The 14,586-nt window shown below is 37.2% G+C and overlaps 1 protein-coding gene across 3 annotated transcripts in view; it reads right to left on the bottom strand.

Moving 5' to 3' along the window:
- Window positions 1-14,586, bottom strand: part of APBA2 (amyloid beta precursor protein binding family A member 2) — a 220,182-nt gene that overhangs the window by 96,519 nt on the left and 109,077 nt on the right. For all 3 annotated transcript variants that reach the window (XM_072148038.1, XM_072148037.1, XM_072148036.1), the window contains one exon: window positions 10,298-11,282. In XM_072148038.1, coding sequence (XP_072004139.1) covers window positions 10,298-11,251 — 954 coding nt within the window. In that variant the 5' untranslated portion in view covers window positions 11,252-11,282. The remainder of the gene's footprint in view (window positions 1-10,297; window positions 11,283-14,586) is intronic.

Genomic DNA, 14,586 nt, shown 5'->3' with positions numbered 1-14,586 from the left:
CATGCAAAACTACCAGCGTAGGTTTGGTTTGTGGAAACAATTGGCCTGCACTGCTGTGCTGGCACCAGGGGTATCATTTTTCATCTGAATAAGACAGGTGAAGAATGGATTGAATTCAATGGATTGGATTTTTTCTACAGTTGACAGATGTATAAATACAGAAAAGACTTAAGAAAGAGAAAGCAGTATGTTTCTTATCACTTGCTCTTACAAATTACTGTATGTGTAGCCACAGAAAGTATTAAGGTAATATTCTAAAAGTGCATACCACTAAGGCCTCAAGCAGATGAACGTTAAATGGAAATGTGTGCTAGCCATTTTATCCATGGGCTCATGTTCACGGCCATGGATTCCACAGCCCCATGCATGAGCTGACTGGGCGAGCTACAAAAGATAAAGCAGGTTGTATTCCCGCCCGGGTTCCCGTCTCGGGCAGTCTTTTTTTAAATTGATATCAGCACATGAGCTTGATCATCTGGTAATCACTTCCTGAGAAACTGCACACTTAGTGTCCAGAAAGCCTAAGGCTTCTAACCGAAACATTCAAAACAATGACAAGAGTGATGTCTCTTTAGGGAACCCGTCACCACTATTTTCACAAATACAGGTAGTGACAGGTTCCTATAGAGCTCTAGTAACTATCTGACACCCTGCTTGTAGCTAAAAATTGTGCCCCTGAGATTCCCATATATTCAACTTTATAGTTTTATCTGGTAACTAAGCATGGCTACAGCGAGTCCAGGTGGGCGTGGCCTCCTCGGGCTGAATCCAGCAGCTCCTCCCCATCCCTATCTCTGTATGCTGCTATAATGTCATGTGACCAGGGTGACATCATCGCAGGTCCTATAGCTTTTGTAGCATTAGGAACTGTACACTAAGCATATATGTCATGAAATCACAGCATATTTTATCACATGAAATCACAGCAGCCTGCATGGAGAGGAGTAGAAGTCCATGGAGGCTGCTGTGATGGTTTTATGTGGTCAGATATGTACATGGGGTATAGTTTTCATATTAAGTAGCTCAAGGACCTTTGATGATGTCACCCTGGTCACATGACATTAGGCCACGCCCCCGTGGACTTGCTCCAAAGCTGCATAGATACCAGGAAAGATTATAACTCTGATTTTATGGGGATCTGAGGGGAACAATTTTTAGCTACAAGCAGGGTGTCAGATAGTTACTAGAGCTCTATAGGAACCTGCCACTACCTGTATTTGTGAAAATAGTGGTGACGGGTTCCCTTTAAAGAGGACCTGTCAACCCCAAAAAGCCCCCATCAGAACATGCCCCCCATAATCCTCTGCCCAGCCTCTTTCCTTCTATGCTAGTTTTATTCTAATGTCTTTAGGGACATTTTAGGTAAATCTTCCTGGAAGTACTGACCTCTTACCAAATAAGAGGTCGGATCCATGTAACATGGTGCACGGGGCCATGTCAGGAAGGAAGGAAGCAAGACGCTTTCGAAACGCGCGTGAAATTAATGCTAAAAAGCTTGTCACACTGATACACCAAATTGATATGACCGGCTGGTCTAACGTATGCTATATCATTATTATATGGACTTATTGAAAGGAGCAGAGCAAAGAGGATAACTCTACTAAGCAGCTGCATGTATGATGGAAACAACTGACAAATTGTGGAGAGAGAGATGCCTAATGCAATAGTATCCAGGGCGATCCTAGTCCTTGCTGTGCGCCTCACTATCAACAGAGTGCAAGAACATCACCACCTGCAAGAACTTTAATATCCAGGCACACACCTCAAGACGCTGGAACGCTATAAGCAGGTTTTTGGACCACCCACTACTACTGGAACTATGAGATATAATCGGGACTGTGAGTAAAACTATACCATACAAACAACTCGTGCTTCCTGACTGTCCTGGATATACTAGTTTTTGCTACTATTATTTTTCACTACTATTTTCTGCTACTACTATTTTTACTATTTTTGCTACTATTATTTTTTGCTATTTCTATTTGATGCATCGGTAATTCTTGTCTGAATCAGGGTGATAACATTGCATCATCCACAAACACATCTCATTACTTAGAATATACTTGTTGGACTATTGAAAATCAACACATTCCTGTATTATCCAACAAGATTGTATTAAATAACATCTCTTCAATAGTTATTTTTTCAATTTTTTTTTTCATTTTCTGTATAATAAAAAGAATGTTTTTGACTCTATAAGTGGTACGGTGTTATCTTTATATAGCATTTAAATTTTTAACCAGTAGATACTCTGGTACAAACATCAGCACACGTGGTAATTGCTCATTATGGTTGTGCCTTCCAAATCTATCTAATCAACTCTCAATACATGTTTCAAACCCAAACAAGGTTCTTCGTTCAATAGATGACATGCATTGTTAGTTAGCAATACAACATAGCCCACAAAAATAAAGTAAAAATAAACTACATTTTCAAAGTAAAAGCAGCAGAATTGTTATAAGTGAACATGTACAAAAAGTAATGCATGATTGGCCATTATGTACTGCTTCTACAATGGCTGCAATAGCATCATTCAGCTATAAAAATGTTCTACATGTTCTAGAACACATGTAATATTTACATCTAGATGCCCCTGCCAAATACTATAATACAATAATAGTGTGAAGCTCAGTGCCAATGTACTACTACCAGCTCCAGTAACCCCTATAACAACCCCTTCCCAAATACACAAGTTACAAAGCTTCAATAGAGGCAAAACAATAAACGAATTGGAAGCCCCCCCTCAAGTTAAAATAGTAGACATCCCCTGGTCCATTAATCCCCTTTACTTTCATTGGAGTGTCCATTATTTTATGGGATGAAAAAGTCCTGAACATAGACCACTTCTAATATACTGGGAGATAAAACAATTCACGAGGACGGTTTCAGGTGGTAAATGAAATTAAGAACGATTTAAACTAAACCTGTAGAATAGACTGTTTTGCATTTACATCTGTTTCAGTTCTTTACACCATGTAAGCAATGAAATACCATGTCTAATAGAAAATAGATACAGCAATAAAAAGACAGAACAAAGTAATGAACGAAAAGCATTTCCAAAACATATTAAGACAAAATACTGCCTATTTACAATTGCAAATGAACATATTTTCTTTTTACTTATCTCACTTTCTAAATATGGTAACATTTTAAGACTTCCTTAAATTGAATATGTCAGTCTGATGAAACAATGAAGACATCTGCAAACAGGCAATTACACCCCGTACAACCCATATACAGTATTTCAGTGTAATGGACGTCTATAATTATTAGACAACAATTTTTGGGAGGCGAACCTGCAGAAGGGAAATTTCTTTTTCTATCAAATTATTATTCAGGTTACAGAGAACAAAAAGATGATTAATACAGCATGATCTGCATAATTTCCATAATTACTGCCTCAGGCTATGCTGTCCTCTTACAGTCGAGTCTTACATGAGCAGAGTTTTTAAATGTCTGAATATAAACTCCTATGGGAAATCTCTGCTATTCAAAGCCACTGCTTATTATTCATAATCTAAGAAACTCGGTCCCATCAAAAAGCTCTAGATCAGACAGAGTCAGTGGTGCCCTCTACTGGTGGGGAAAAGGGGAAGCAGAGCTTTAGCTTCATTAATTAAAGATGTTAATGTGACTGTGGTACTATGTAACAAAGAGCCCCTCTATTTGTGGCTCAGTTAGTGTGTACTCAGATATATGAGACACATATTAATGTAGCCATTACAAAGATCATTGCCTAACTGTAGAACACATATTCCATAATATGAGTGAACATCAAGGAGGATTGCATGCAATCCTGGTTGGTGTCACTTAAATGGGTTTTCCCACAAAGACAAGTTTCTTATATGTACTCAGGATAACAAAATAACACATTCTCTAATTCACTGTTATTAACAAAAATACAGCATTTCACAGACATAAGTCCAACATATCTCTATCAGTCCTGGTGTACTCAATTTCAGTTGCCCCTAGACACGATCCTGTAACTTCTGACTTAGGGTCTGTCCGCCATCTTGGATTTCTGTGTGATGGCCGTGCTGCTGAGTTCCTTTCTCTCTGCACTCTAGCCCCGCCCCCTGCAGTCCAGTCCAGGACAGAGCTCACTCACAGAATCTGAGTTCCTGCCAACAGCAGCAGCATAAGGAGTGTAAAGCTACAGACAGATGAATTCTTTATCTGGGGAGAAAGGCACAGCAGATCTAGTCTGTTATGGAATAGCAGAGATGTAGGAGAGCTGACTGTTATTGTATATAATATGCATCTCATGGTTCTTATCATCTCTGATCTGTCTCATCTCTCTTTCTATGTGTCAGATGCTAGTACACTGTTCAGAAACTAAATAAATGTGTATATAAACCTGCACCCTGATAATCTAAGCACATTGTCAGCTCACAGAAGTAGATGGATCATAATGTTTCTGCTTAGAGAGCCCCCGCACACACCCTGGAATTTTACACTGACCATCACTGAGTGATAGAAGTTAATACAGTAATAAAATTAGGTAAAATTGTGAAGTAAAGGGTTAGAATTATCTTAATTGTGTTAACATCACAAGGGGAATTAAATTTGAGAGTTTTCTTTCATGGGAAACCCCCCTTAAGAAGTCCAGAGGCAGGAGACCACAAGTACACAGTACACATCTACAATGACAACAAGGTATTTGATGGAGCTAAACATGGAGGGGCAAGAAATCTGATTCAATACTTTCTTCACATCAATGAACAACACCACCATCTGGAAGGGCTTGGAATTTACTCAGAGGGTATGATTAAAGGATTTCTTTGTGTGGTGCTCTGCTTTTCCATAAGAGATAAAACCAGTTTTGTTTCAATAAACTATGACCAAAATATTTCAAAGTACTTTTCTCTACTTCTTCAATGTATTGTTTTAGCTTGAACATTTGCAACAAAATCCTCCAGGCTTAAACAGGAACAATGGGTCAGATAATTTTCTGGAGTTTCTGCCCTTGCACAAAGGTTCCAGGGTGGAACGAAGCAGGTGTTTTAAAGGTACTCAAGGTTGTAGAGGTTACTTACTCATGGTTTCAGAATTTCTTCAGGTTCTAGTCCCGGCATTTGAGTTTTCCTGGCTGAATAACACACCCAGGTGTAAATTCTTCAGATTGCTGAATAAAACTGGTTAATGGCCTCTATCAGCTGGGATTGTGACTGCACTTACCCCTATGAGTCCTATAATCACTGCATGTATTCTATTACCTCCAATATGCAGGTGTCTGTTAGGCAAGTCTAAGGGCTCTTGGGAATCTGTATGCACTGTGCTTTCACTGTGAATTTGACGTTAGTTTGCAATATTAACTACTCTATTGCCTTACAATTTTGTACCTCAGTGCCATCTAGGATTTGACTCGGTCTGATGGACCTCACTTTTTGTCTCTCTTGTTTGTATTTCTTTCTGTTCTGTGCAAAAATATAGGGTAGGGACCACTGCCCAGTTGTTTCCTGCAATTTAGCACAGGGACTTCCAGTAGAAAATGGCAGAGGTTGTGGGAAGCACAGGAATCGCACTCATATCTCATGACAAGTGGCTTTATTAATCGTAGCAGCGGAAAGATAGGAATTATAAACTTCACAAATGTTCCTTTGAACAAAATAAGAAAACATTAACATTGTAAGTAGGGATTTTAGACAACCCACCATGTTCAGGATCATCCAAAATCAGAGGGTGAAAGTGCAGAGGCATCACCATGATGACAGGTCAGTTGATGAGACAATGATGTCAGAGGTGAAGAAATTCAAAAATGGCTGGTGAAGACTGGTATAAACTGGAAAAACTTTGGCCCAAATATATAAAATCTGGTGAACTGTGCATTAGTTTTCTTTGCACTTACTTTGTATAAGTTGTACCACATTATTTGATAGTGTCACATGCTCTTAGCTGATCCGATTTTCAGGATGTACACACAATTGCACCTAATTTTTCTTGGTGCACATGGCTTATTGCTGTTGCATGTGTTTTAGAAATGAAGCTATAAATGTGTTGCAAACTAAAAACACACCACCAACACCACTTTAAACACTTAACTAAGTTATGTCCTTGGTTCAGTTCAGCACAACAGTTTAGGAATAAGTGAACATGCACACACATCTCTGCTCTTCTTACATGTCAAGGTAATGCCCCTAAAGTTTTTGTTTTCTAAACTGAACTGAAAACATAACTTGATAACAGATACAGACAAGTAGTCCTTGTGAGTTTTTACAAGAAGCTCACTATACTAACTTTCTGGCAAGACACATTAATGAACCAGATACAAGCCCCAGAATTATCATTAACTTTAAATGGAAAGGACTCAGGAATTTAAACACTGGTGACAAACATCAATCTATTGATAAAGCAAGCAGAAGATTATGATGTATAGTGTATTTAGTGCACATCTCCTCCTGGACCTTATGTCAGTGACACAGCCTTTGTAATAAAAAATATCACTATGACTCAAAGGGCTCTAACAATGGCCAACTGCCAGACACAATGCATCTCCTTGGTACAATTTGAACTTCGAAAACAAACAGAACAAGTATTAGCCAAAAGACTCAAGTGACAAATACATGCAATCAGCAGTGGATTATAACATGGGTGGTTTGGGTGGTAGCAGGGGCCCAAGCCCTGTAGGGGACCCATGGCCACCACACACAAAATTTTATACTGAGAAGAACCTTCACCCCTGAAATCCTCATCTGTTACTGCTCTCAATACCCTTGGAAACAAGAGCCATTTCAGGACTTTTAAAGTTCCTCCAAAGGTCCTGAGACGGAAGATTGAAAGCAGGCAGAAGTGATGTATCCATCAACCTCCAAGAAGCCTGCTTCTAGTACTATATGTAGGTAGTGATTCCGGACATGTAAGGGCTATAATACTTTTAAATCCCGTCGCCCATGGCAGTCTTAATCCCCCCCTGCATGCAATTAACCCCTTAACGACCTGGCCCTTTTCGTTTTTTCACTTACATTTTTCACTCACCAACTTCAAAAAACTTTTTTTATTTTTCCACATAAAGAGCTCTGTGATGGCTTATTTTCTGCAAAACAAATGGCACTTCATAGTGAAGGTATTTAATATTCCATGCCGTGTACTGGAAAGCGGGAAAAAAAATTCCAAATGCAATGAAAATGGTGAAAAAGTGCATTTGCAACATTTTCTTGTGGGCTTGGATTTTACAGCTTTCACTGTGCGCCACAAATTACATGTCTAATTTATTATTTTGGTTGGTGCAATCATGGTGATACAAAATTTGTATAGGTTTTATAATGTTTTCATACATTTACAAAAATTAAAACCTCCTGTAAAAAAAATATTTTTTTAAATTTTGCAATATTCTGGCACCAATAACTTTTTCATACTTTGGTCTACGGAGCTGTGGGTGGTGTCACTTTGTGCTACTTTTGATGGCGTTTTCATTGCTATAATTTTTAGGACTGTGCAACCTAGTGATCACTTTTTATTGTTTTTTTTATATTTTTCAAAATGGCAAAAAAGTGTAATTTTTTACTTTGGGCGCTATTTTCTGTTACGGGGTAAAGCGCAGTGAAAAACCGTTATTATATTTTGATAGATCGGGCATTTTTGGATGGGGAAATACCTAATGTGTTTATGATTTTTACTGTTTATTAATATTTATATCAGTTCTAGGGAAAGGAGGATGATTTGAATTTTTAGGTTTTTTTATGATAATTTTTTTTTTTACTTTTTTTTTACTTTTACTATTTTTCAGACTCCCTAGGGTACTTTAACCCTAGGTTGTCTTATCAATCCTATCATATACTGCCATACTACAGTATGGATTTTCCTCCTCATTCATTACAATGTGCTCATAGCAATATGTAATAAATGGGTTAAAACGAGACAGCCTTGGGCCCTGATGACGTCATGGGAAGCGACAATCCGCGACAAGATGGCGGCGCCCATGTGCGGCCATCTTTTTGCAGCCGCCGGCAGCATTGGAGAGGGCTCGATTGGGCTCCCAATCAATCAATCAATCTGACCTTTACTCTGTAGTAGCTACTCATCAACATATTACAGTGGGCAGTCAGGACTTATGTCTGCTCTGGGATACCATACTCTATTGTGATCCATGTGATACTTCAGTTGGATATTGTAAATAAATGATACTTTTTGTTGATACAATATATTGATACAATAATAAGATGACATGGACACTTAGATATTTGTAAGGAACACTGAATCCAATTTTAATCATCAGTTTGTGATTTTGGTATTACATAACATTAATAGAGGTTATGTATTATTCTAGGGTGCAAAAGGCAGATTATATACTTTAACATTCTTTAGGATGTTCATTGGCTGCTTCCACTTGGCAACTAAGGTTAATGTGGTTCAATGAGGATAAATTTAAAGTATTGCACCTGGGGGCTAAACATATGTCCTAGGGGGAGATGCTTGCAATGTCAAGCAGCTGCCTCTTAAGCCAGGAGGATCTTGTCATGTATCAAAAGTGGTTTGGTCTCCTGGAATATGCCGTCCAGTTCTGGGCACCGGTCCATAAAAAGGATGCCCTGGAGAGGGTTCAACGAAGAGCCACAAAAATGATAAGGGGTATGGAGGGTCTCAGTTATGAGTTAAGATTAAAAGAATTAGATTTATTTAGTCTGGAAAAGAGACGACTAGGAGGGGACGTGATTAATTTATATAAATATATGAATGGTCCATACAAAAAAATATGGTGGAAAGTTGTTCCAGTTTAAATCAAATCAAAAGATGAGGGGGCACTGTCTCCATCTGGAGAAAACATGGTAGCCACCAGAGGTGACATGGCTTCTGTGGGAGCATACTGCAGGCACGCTCTCTATAGGAAATAGTGCCATTTTATGGCCAAAGATAGAACCTGCTCAATCTTTTTTGCAATTGTAGCTGCTTGAATAACTACACAAATATCAATTACTGGCAGAGTCTATTGCATATGAATAGTGCCAATGGTTGACCACCTTCTCCTGAATGTTCGTATTTAAGAAAACAGCTCTGTGAATATTCTGAGTTATTAAAGTCATGTCTGGGTGAGAATGAAAAGTAATTTGTGTGACTTTAAAAATAAATTAGATGAATGCCAAACAGGCCTTTATATTGCATTGCACGCTTTGCTCATGTGACCTTCTGTAGACCTCCACCTTCATTATGAACCTCATGTTTTCACATTTCCTTATTCAAATATATTAAAACCACATCATAATAGGAAAATCCTAATGTCTCTTTCCTAATAAACCTACATTTACGCTTTTAACAGGTGGTGGCTACTTACCACAGGCTGACATTTCAACATACAATATTTAGATTGGCAAATTAATCTGAACAGCTACAGAAGAAAATGTCAAACATCTTCAGTATTTAAGTCAACATTTTTAAAACGTTGTGACAACAGACTTTTCAATTATTGGTATAAGAAGGGATTTCTATTTATGGAAAATCCCATCAGATTGTTTGACCATGTACATTAATATCTATTGAAATGAAAAACGGAAATCCAATTAAAATTATCTACTAATACATGATACATGCATTTGGATTTATAACATCGGAAAAGTCTGTGATGTTGGATTGCTGTTGACTTTGAGAAGAAAGGCTTTCAAAAACGGTTTAAAGGATATGGACACATTAGCATCTTTGACAATTTATATCAATTTTCTACCATTTTGCTGTTGCAGAATCTGTGTAACTCCTTCACATAGCAGGGTGTCCTGCTGTTTTTGGTATAGGTCACACAAAACATTGCTTCTGGTGATGATGGTTTTCCTTGCTCTCCTTCCTCCTTGCAGTGTTATTGAGAGTAGAGGGCAGAGGTTATTACCGGCCAGATAAAAATGTTGGGAAAGGGAAAGAATCCAGGGATGGCAGATTACACAAGTTGATGTAGATAGGGAGGAAAGAACACAAAACCAGTCTTTGGGAAGGATGTGGTGAGATTACTCAGTCTGTGTATTGGTGTAGAGAGAAAAGGACTGAACACAGTCTCTACTGTAGTCTAATGTAACTTCATTTTTTTTTGTTTAATATAAACTAATAAATAACAAGTAAAAATAATTTGTTTTCAACATTTCTTTAACATGTACTTATAATATAAAAGAGGGGCACAAGTGCTCATTTTAGTGGTATATCTCTTACTTCTTGAGTTGTAATGTAACTGCATGATTATATTTGATAAAAATATAGATTAATATGAAAAACAGTATATCTAAAAATGGTTTATTCCAAGAGCTTTCACATACCTGTAACATAGTTCATATATTATTGAGACTACTATTAAGAAAAAAAATATGATAAAAAAACTGACCTGCTCTTGAGACCACTTCTGTCTCTCTTCTGGAGTTCGAACTTTAGTTTTATAACTTCTTTGTATGTCACCATGCTTTGAAGCTGATGGAATATTCAATGACTTTGGTCGACTTTCGTGCCTGTTTGCAGACTGGACAGCATCTGTTTTCTGGCATGTTTCCTCGTGATTTTTAGGCACATTTTCTGCTGCACCATGTTCAGGGCTCATGTCTGTTGTACTATTGATACTGCTCATACTCATACTCATTTTAATCTCAGCTACTATCTGATCAATATCTTCCTCTTGATCCTCTACATTGCCCTCACTTTTTCTTTTATGAAATGGGGATTGTGGAAGAGAATTACCATTAGCCTCTACAGGGTAGTAATCCTGATATCCTTCTTCATTTTCACTGTACTGGGCTGCTTCCTCCTGGTCTTGAACTTCTAATGAGGAAGAATTGTCTTCTTCTAAAATCTGCATCTGATTCTCCTGCCCTCCTTCAATACATTCTTGTTGCTGTAGTTTTGATTCTGTCCATTCATCTTCCACAGCTTCAACACATTCATCTGTATCTACATGGTGTTCTTCAGTATGGATATATTCCTCTCCATTGCAGTCCATACCTTCAAGGTAGCTGTCATCTTCAGGACAATAACGTATATAGTAAGTGATGCCTTCCTCTTCATCAGGAAGGCCTTCATCATACTCCTCATCAGAAGTATTGTTCACATAGTCAGAGCTTGAATCCCCATCCCCACTGTTGTCATTACAGTCTTGTTCCTCTTGATTGCTTACAGAGTGACAATTATGTAATTGTGTATTTGTGTACTCATGAACTACTGTTTCCTCGTATACCGAGTCCTCTTTTTCACGACTTAATATTTGAGGGGAAGATGGGCAGGATCTTGGTCTTTGATCCAGCATGCTAGCCCTGGTACTTTGTCGTTTTCTGTTTGCCATACTGAGCATTTTATATGACCATCATTACACGAAGAAGATTCTGAGGAAGACAGAGAGTTACATAAATTAGAATTCATTACATTAGGCACATATCACAGAACAACCTCAAAACTAGACCCACAGTTTAAACCATTTCTGTAGCTAATCTTATTTTTTTTTCAAACTTATTTACCGTATATGTGTTTTTTTTCTTTTTTTCACTAAAGTCTAAAGGTACATAAGAAAATTGTCTGGTATTTAAAAAAAAAATTGTGACAATGGTTGCCCAACTTCTTATGAATATTCAGCTCTGTTAATATCCTGAAAAATTAAAGACGGGTCTGGGTAAGAATGAAAGGTAATTTGTGAGTGATCCAAGCTATCATTGTGAAAAATATAAAGGCCCACATTTATTAAAGTTTTTGCACTAGTTTTCTGTCTGACTTTGCACTAGAAAGAATGTAAACACTTGCTTATGTATTTATAAAATATTTGCACCAGTTATGAGTCGCAGCTGTGATGTGTCCGACAAGACTGAAAAATATGGATTTTTCTGGATATGAACATGGTGTGCTTACTGTATGTTTTAGTTTTTTTCTCTATTTTAACAAAAAAACTGAAACAATTACAATTTGTCTTCTTCTTCTAGCAGAATCCACCAATACATTTTGAGAATTGCCCAGACCATTCATGAAAAATCACTGCTATACCGCCCTGTCGATAGTATCTCTACTGGATGGATGGTGCTGGGATGGAGAAGACAGTCTTGCACCTCCCACATGACATTAAAGAGCCTAATTAAAATGTTGGGGTCAGTATCTAACTACAATGATTATTAACCCCACGAAGCAAGTTAGCTTAACTTAATATTCTGCCACTTATGTTCTGTACACAATTATGTTTATTTTTCCATCTCATTATCATTCCAGGTAGGATTACATGGATTTGTAACATCTCTGATGATAATGCACTGTGCCACGATTTACTAAGATTGTGCGCCCCATATCCTGCATGTGCCGCTTCCCCGCTCACGTCCGTCAGAGTTCACCATCTTTTTAGTGGTGTAGCCAATTAAGGCGCACAGTATGACGAAAATGAGCAGAGCGACCCTTAGTAAATGAGCCCCATTGTGTCTATTTTCCCCGGGGCTGCTGTAAAGCATTTTCTCTACATACTGTTAATAGCAGCTCATGCTAGATGGCAGTACTTTTTTTACTATTTGGCTAAATTAACTAGAATGAAATCTAATGAATCTTTATTGGCTGTTTGATTTCATCCTAAAAACCTGAAAAAAAATCTTTTTTTTTTTATCTAATCACAAAATGGAAGACTTTTAATGAAAGTTTGTTCTCTCTTTCTTTTTCAAAGATTCTCTGCCCTAAACATATAAAGAGCATAACATGTAGCTGAACCCTGCAGGGTTTGCTTTTTACAAACACTTTGATTTCTAAATCACTTGGTAAAAAAACAAAAGTACTAAAAAGCATTTCATATGACATCAATGAGTAATAGAGTAATTTACGCATTTGAATGCATTTGTAAGAGACTTGCAATTGCAGTATGCAGCTGTTGTTTATGATGCAGAAATGTACCATTTCCTTAATACTTGCATAATTACGCAGAGAAGGACAAATCTCTCACTACATCGTGTCTCACAAATGGTCTCTACCTTGCGTTCAATATCACACATCTAAAGTATACATCTTTCCAATGCCTTCATTTAACACCATCTGTTGCAAAATTTGGGTGTAAAAAGGAAAACTATTTGTACTGTTTATCATTCTAAACCAATCTTCTTCATACACACTTACTTATAAAAGTTTTAACTCGTTTGTATCCCATACATTTAAATAGTTCTCATTGCATTTTTGACAAGCATTGTTTGCATTTTTTATTTTGTTACATTTGTACCATTCAATTTTTCACGTTTTTATTGTCCTATAGAAAAGACTGTGAAAAGAATACACTTATAAAAAACATATCCACAGATGTTACACCACCAAAATAACAGAAACTTTAGGTAGTATGCCAAATATCCCTTCAAGCATTCCCTCTTTTATTTTAAAAGCACAGTTCATATGTAATTTTGCTATGCATGTGTACTGTATTTGTGCAAACTATTGAATTATACAGCGCCCGCATCAAATTCACATTTATTTACAGTATTTTATTTGTATACATTTAATTGGGGACCATGTATATGTAATTAACTTGGGACATACGATATACTGATATAATGAGCTTGGTTCTAGTGCTATATTGTATTGTAATTATTTATTGTTTAGAGCACCATTAACTTCATGGTGGAGTACCTGAAATAAGTGGTTCACATACATTAAGACAAGAACAAATGTAAGTACTTAAGGCAAAAACTACAGTTATTTGGAACATATAGAAGCAGAACCCTCCTTGTGAAGGCTCATAACATATGAATGTAATGGATTCCAGTTGTGGTTCTGTATTTCTGGTATGATCTTTGTTCTGGTACTGTATTTCTATAAGAAACCCGGTTCTCATCCTATTTCTATAGTACAAACGTTACTTGGTTGTATTTCTCTACAGAGCCATTCCGTTGCTATATTACAGAATGGAGCCTGGTGCTGGTTCTTTATTTCTGTAATGAGCCATGTTCTGTTAAAGACATAGTTGGGAATGTGAGATTCAGATAATGATCTAACTTCCAACTAAGCATTTAACCGTCCATATCACTGGCTCTACCGCACAAAGAACCACAACCATTATGTATTTTTGAAGATTAGATTAACCATACTTATATGTTATATAGGACCAAACACAGGTGTTCCTCAAGGGACAGTCAAAAAAATTATATGTATACAGAAAAAGAGGCAAGTTTGCATGTAAAAAAAACTCAAAAGTTAGAATTTTTACATCTGCCACCAAATAGGCACTAAGAAATTTGACTTCAAAATCATGTCTGCATACCAAGCAGCTGCCAAAACAACACTAAAACTATACTCTAAATCAGGTATAGCCACATAGCCTACTATTTCCAGCATAGCACTAGTAAGCACAGTAATTTGATGTATCAAGCCTTTATTTTTGCAGAGAACCTGATTTAGGAGTACTAGGACAGAATATGTGTTTAGGTGGCCCGGATATAGCGAGTGAGTAATGGTATTCTATGACACATTGATGGCTTCTTACTGTTCCATCTGCTGATTACTTGCAATCTCCTTCTCATCTGTTTTTTGAACACATCATCTTAAAGCATTGAAATGCATTTTCATTTGCATTAAAGAAATATTTCATAACGGCACATTCTTATCTCGCAGAATGTGTATGATAATGTAATATGCATAACATGCTGCCAGGTAATATGTCTATTATTTCTAGTACAAGCAAAA

This window comes from Engystomops pustulosus, chromosome 4, assembly GCF_040894005.1.
Source record: "Engystomops pustulosus chromosome 4, aEngPut4.maternal, whole genome shotgun sequence".
NCBI lineage: Eukaryota > Metazoa > Chordata > Amphibia > Anura > Leptodactylidae > Engystomops > Engystomops pustulosus.
Note: the sequence above shows the minus strand (reverse complement) of the source record. Positions and strands in the feature narration are given on the sequence as shown.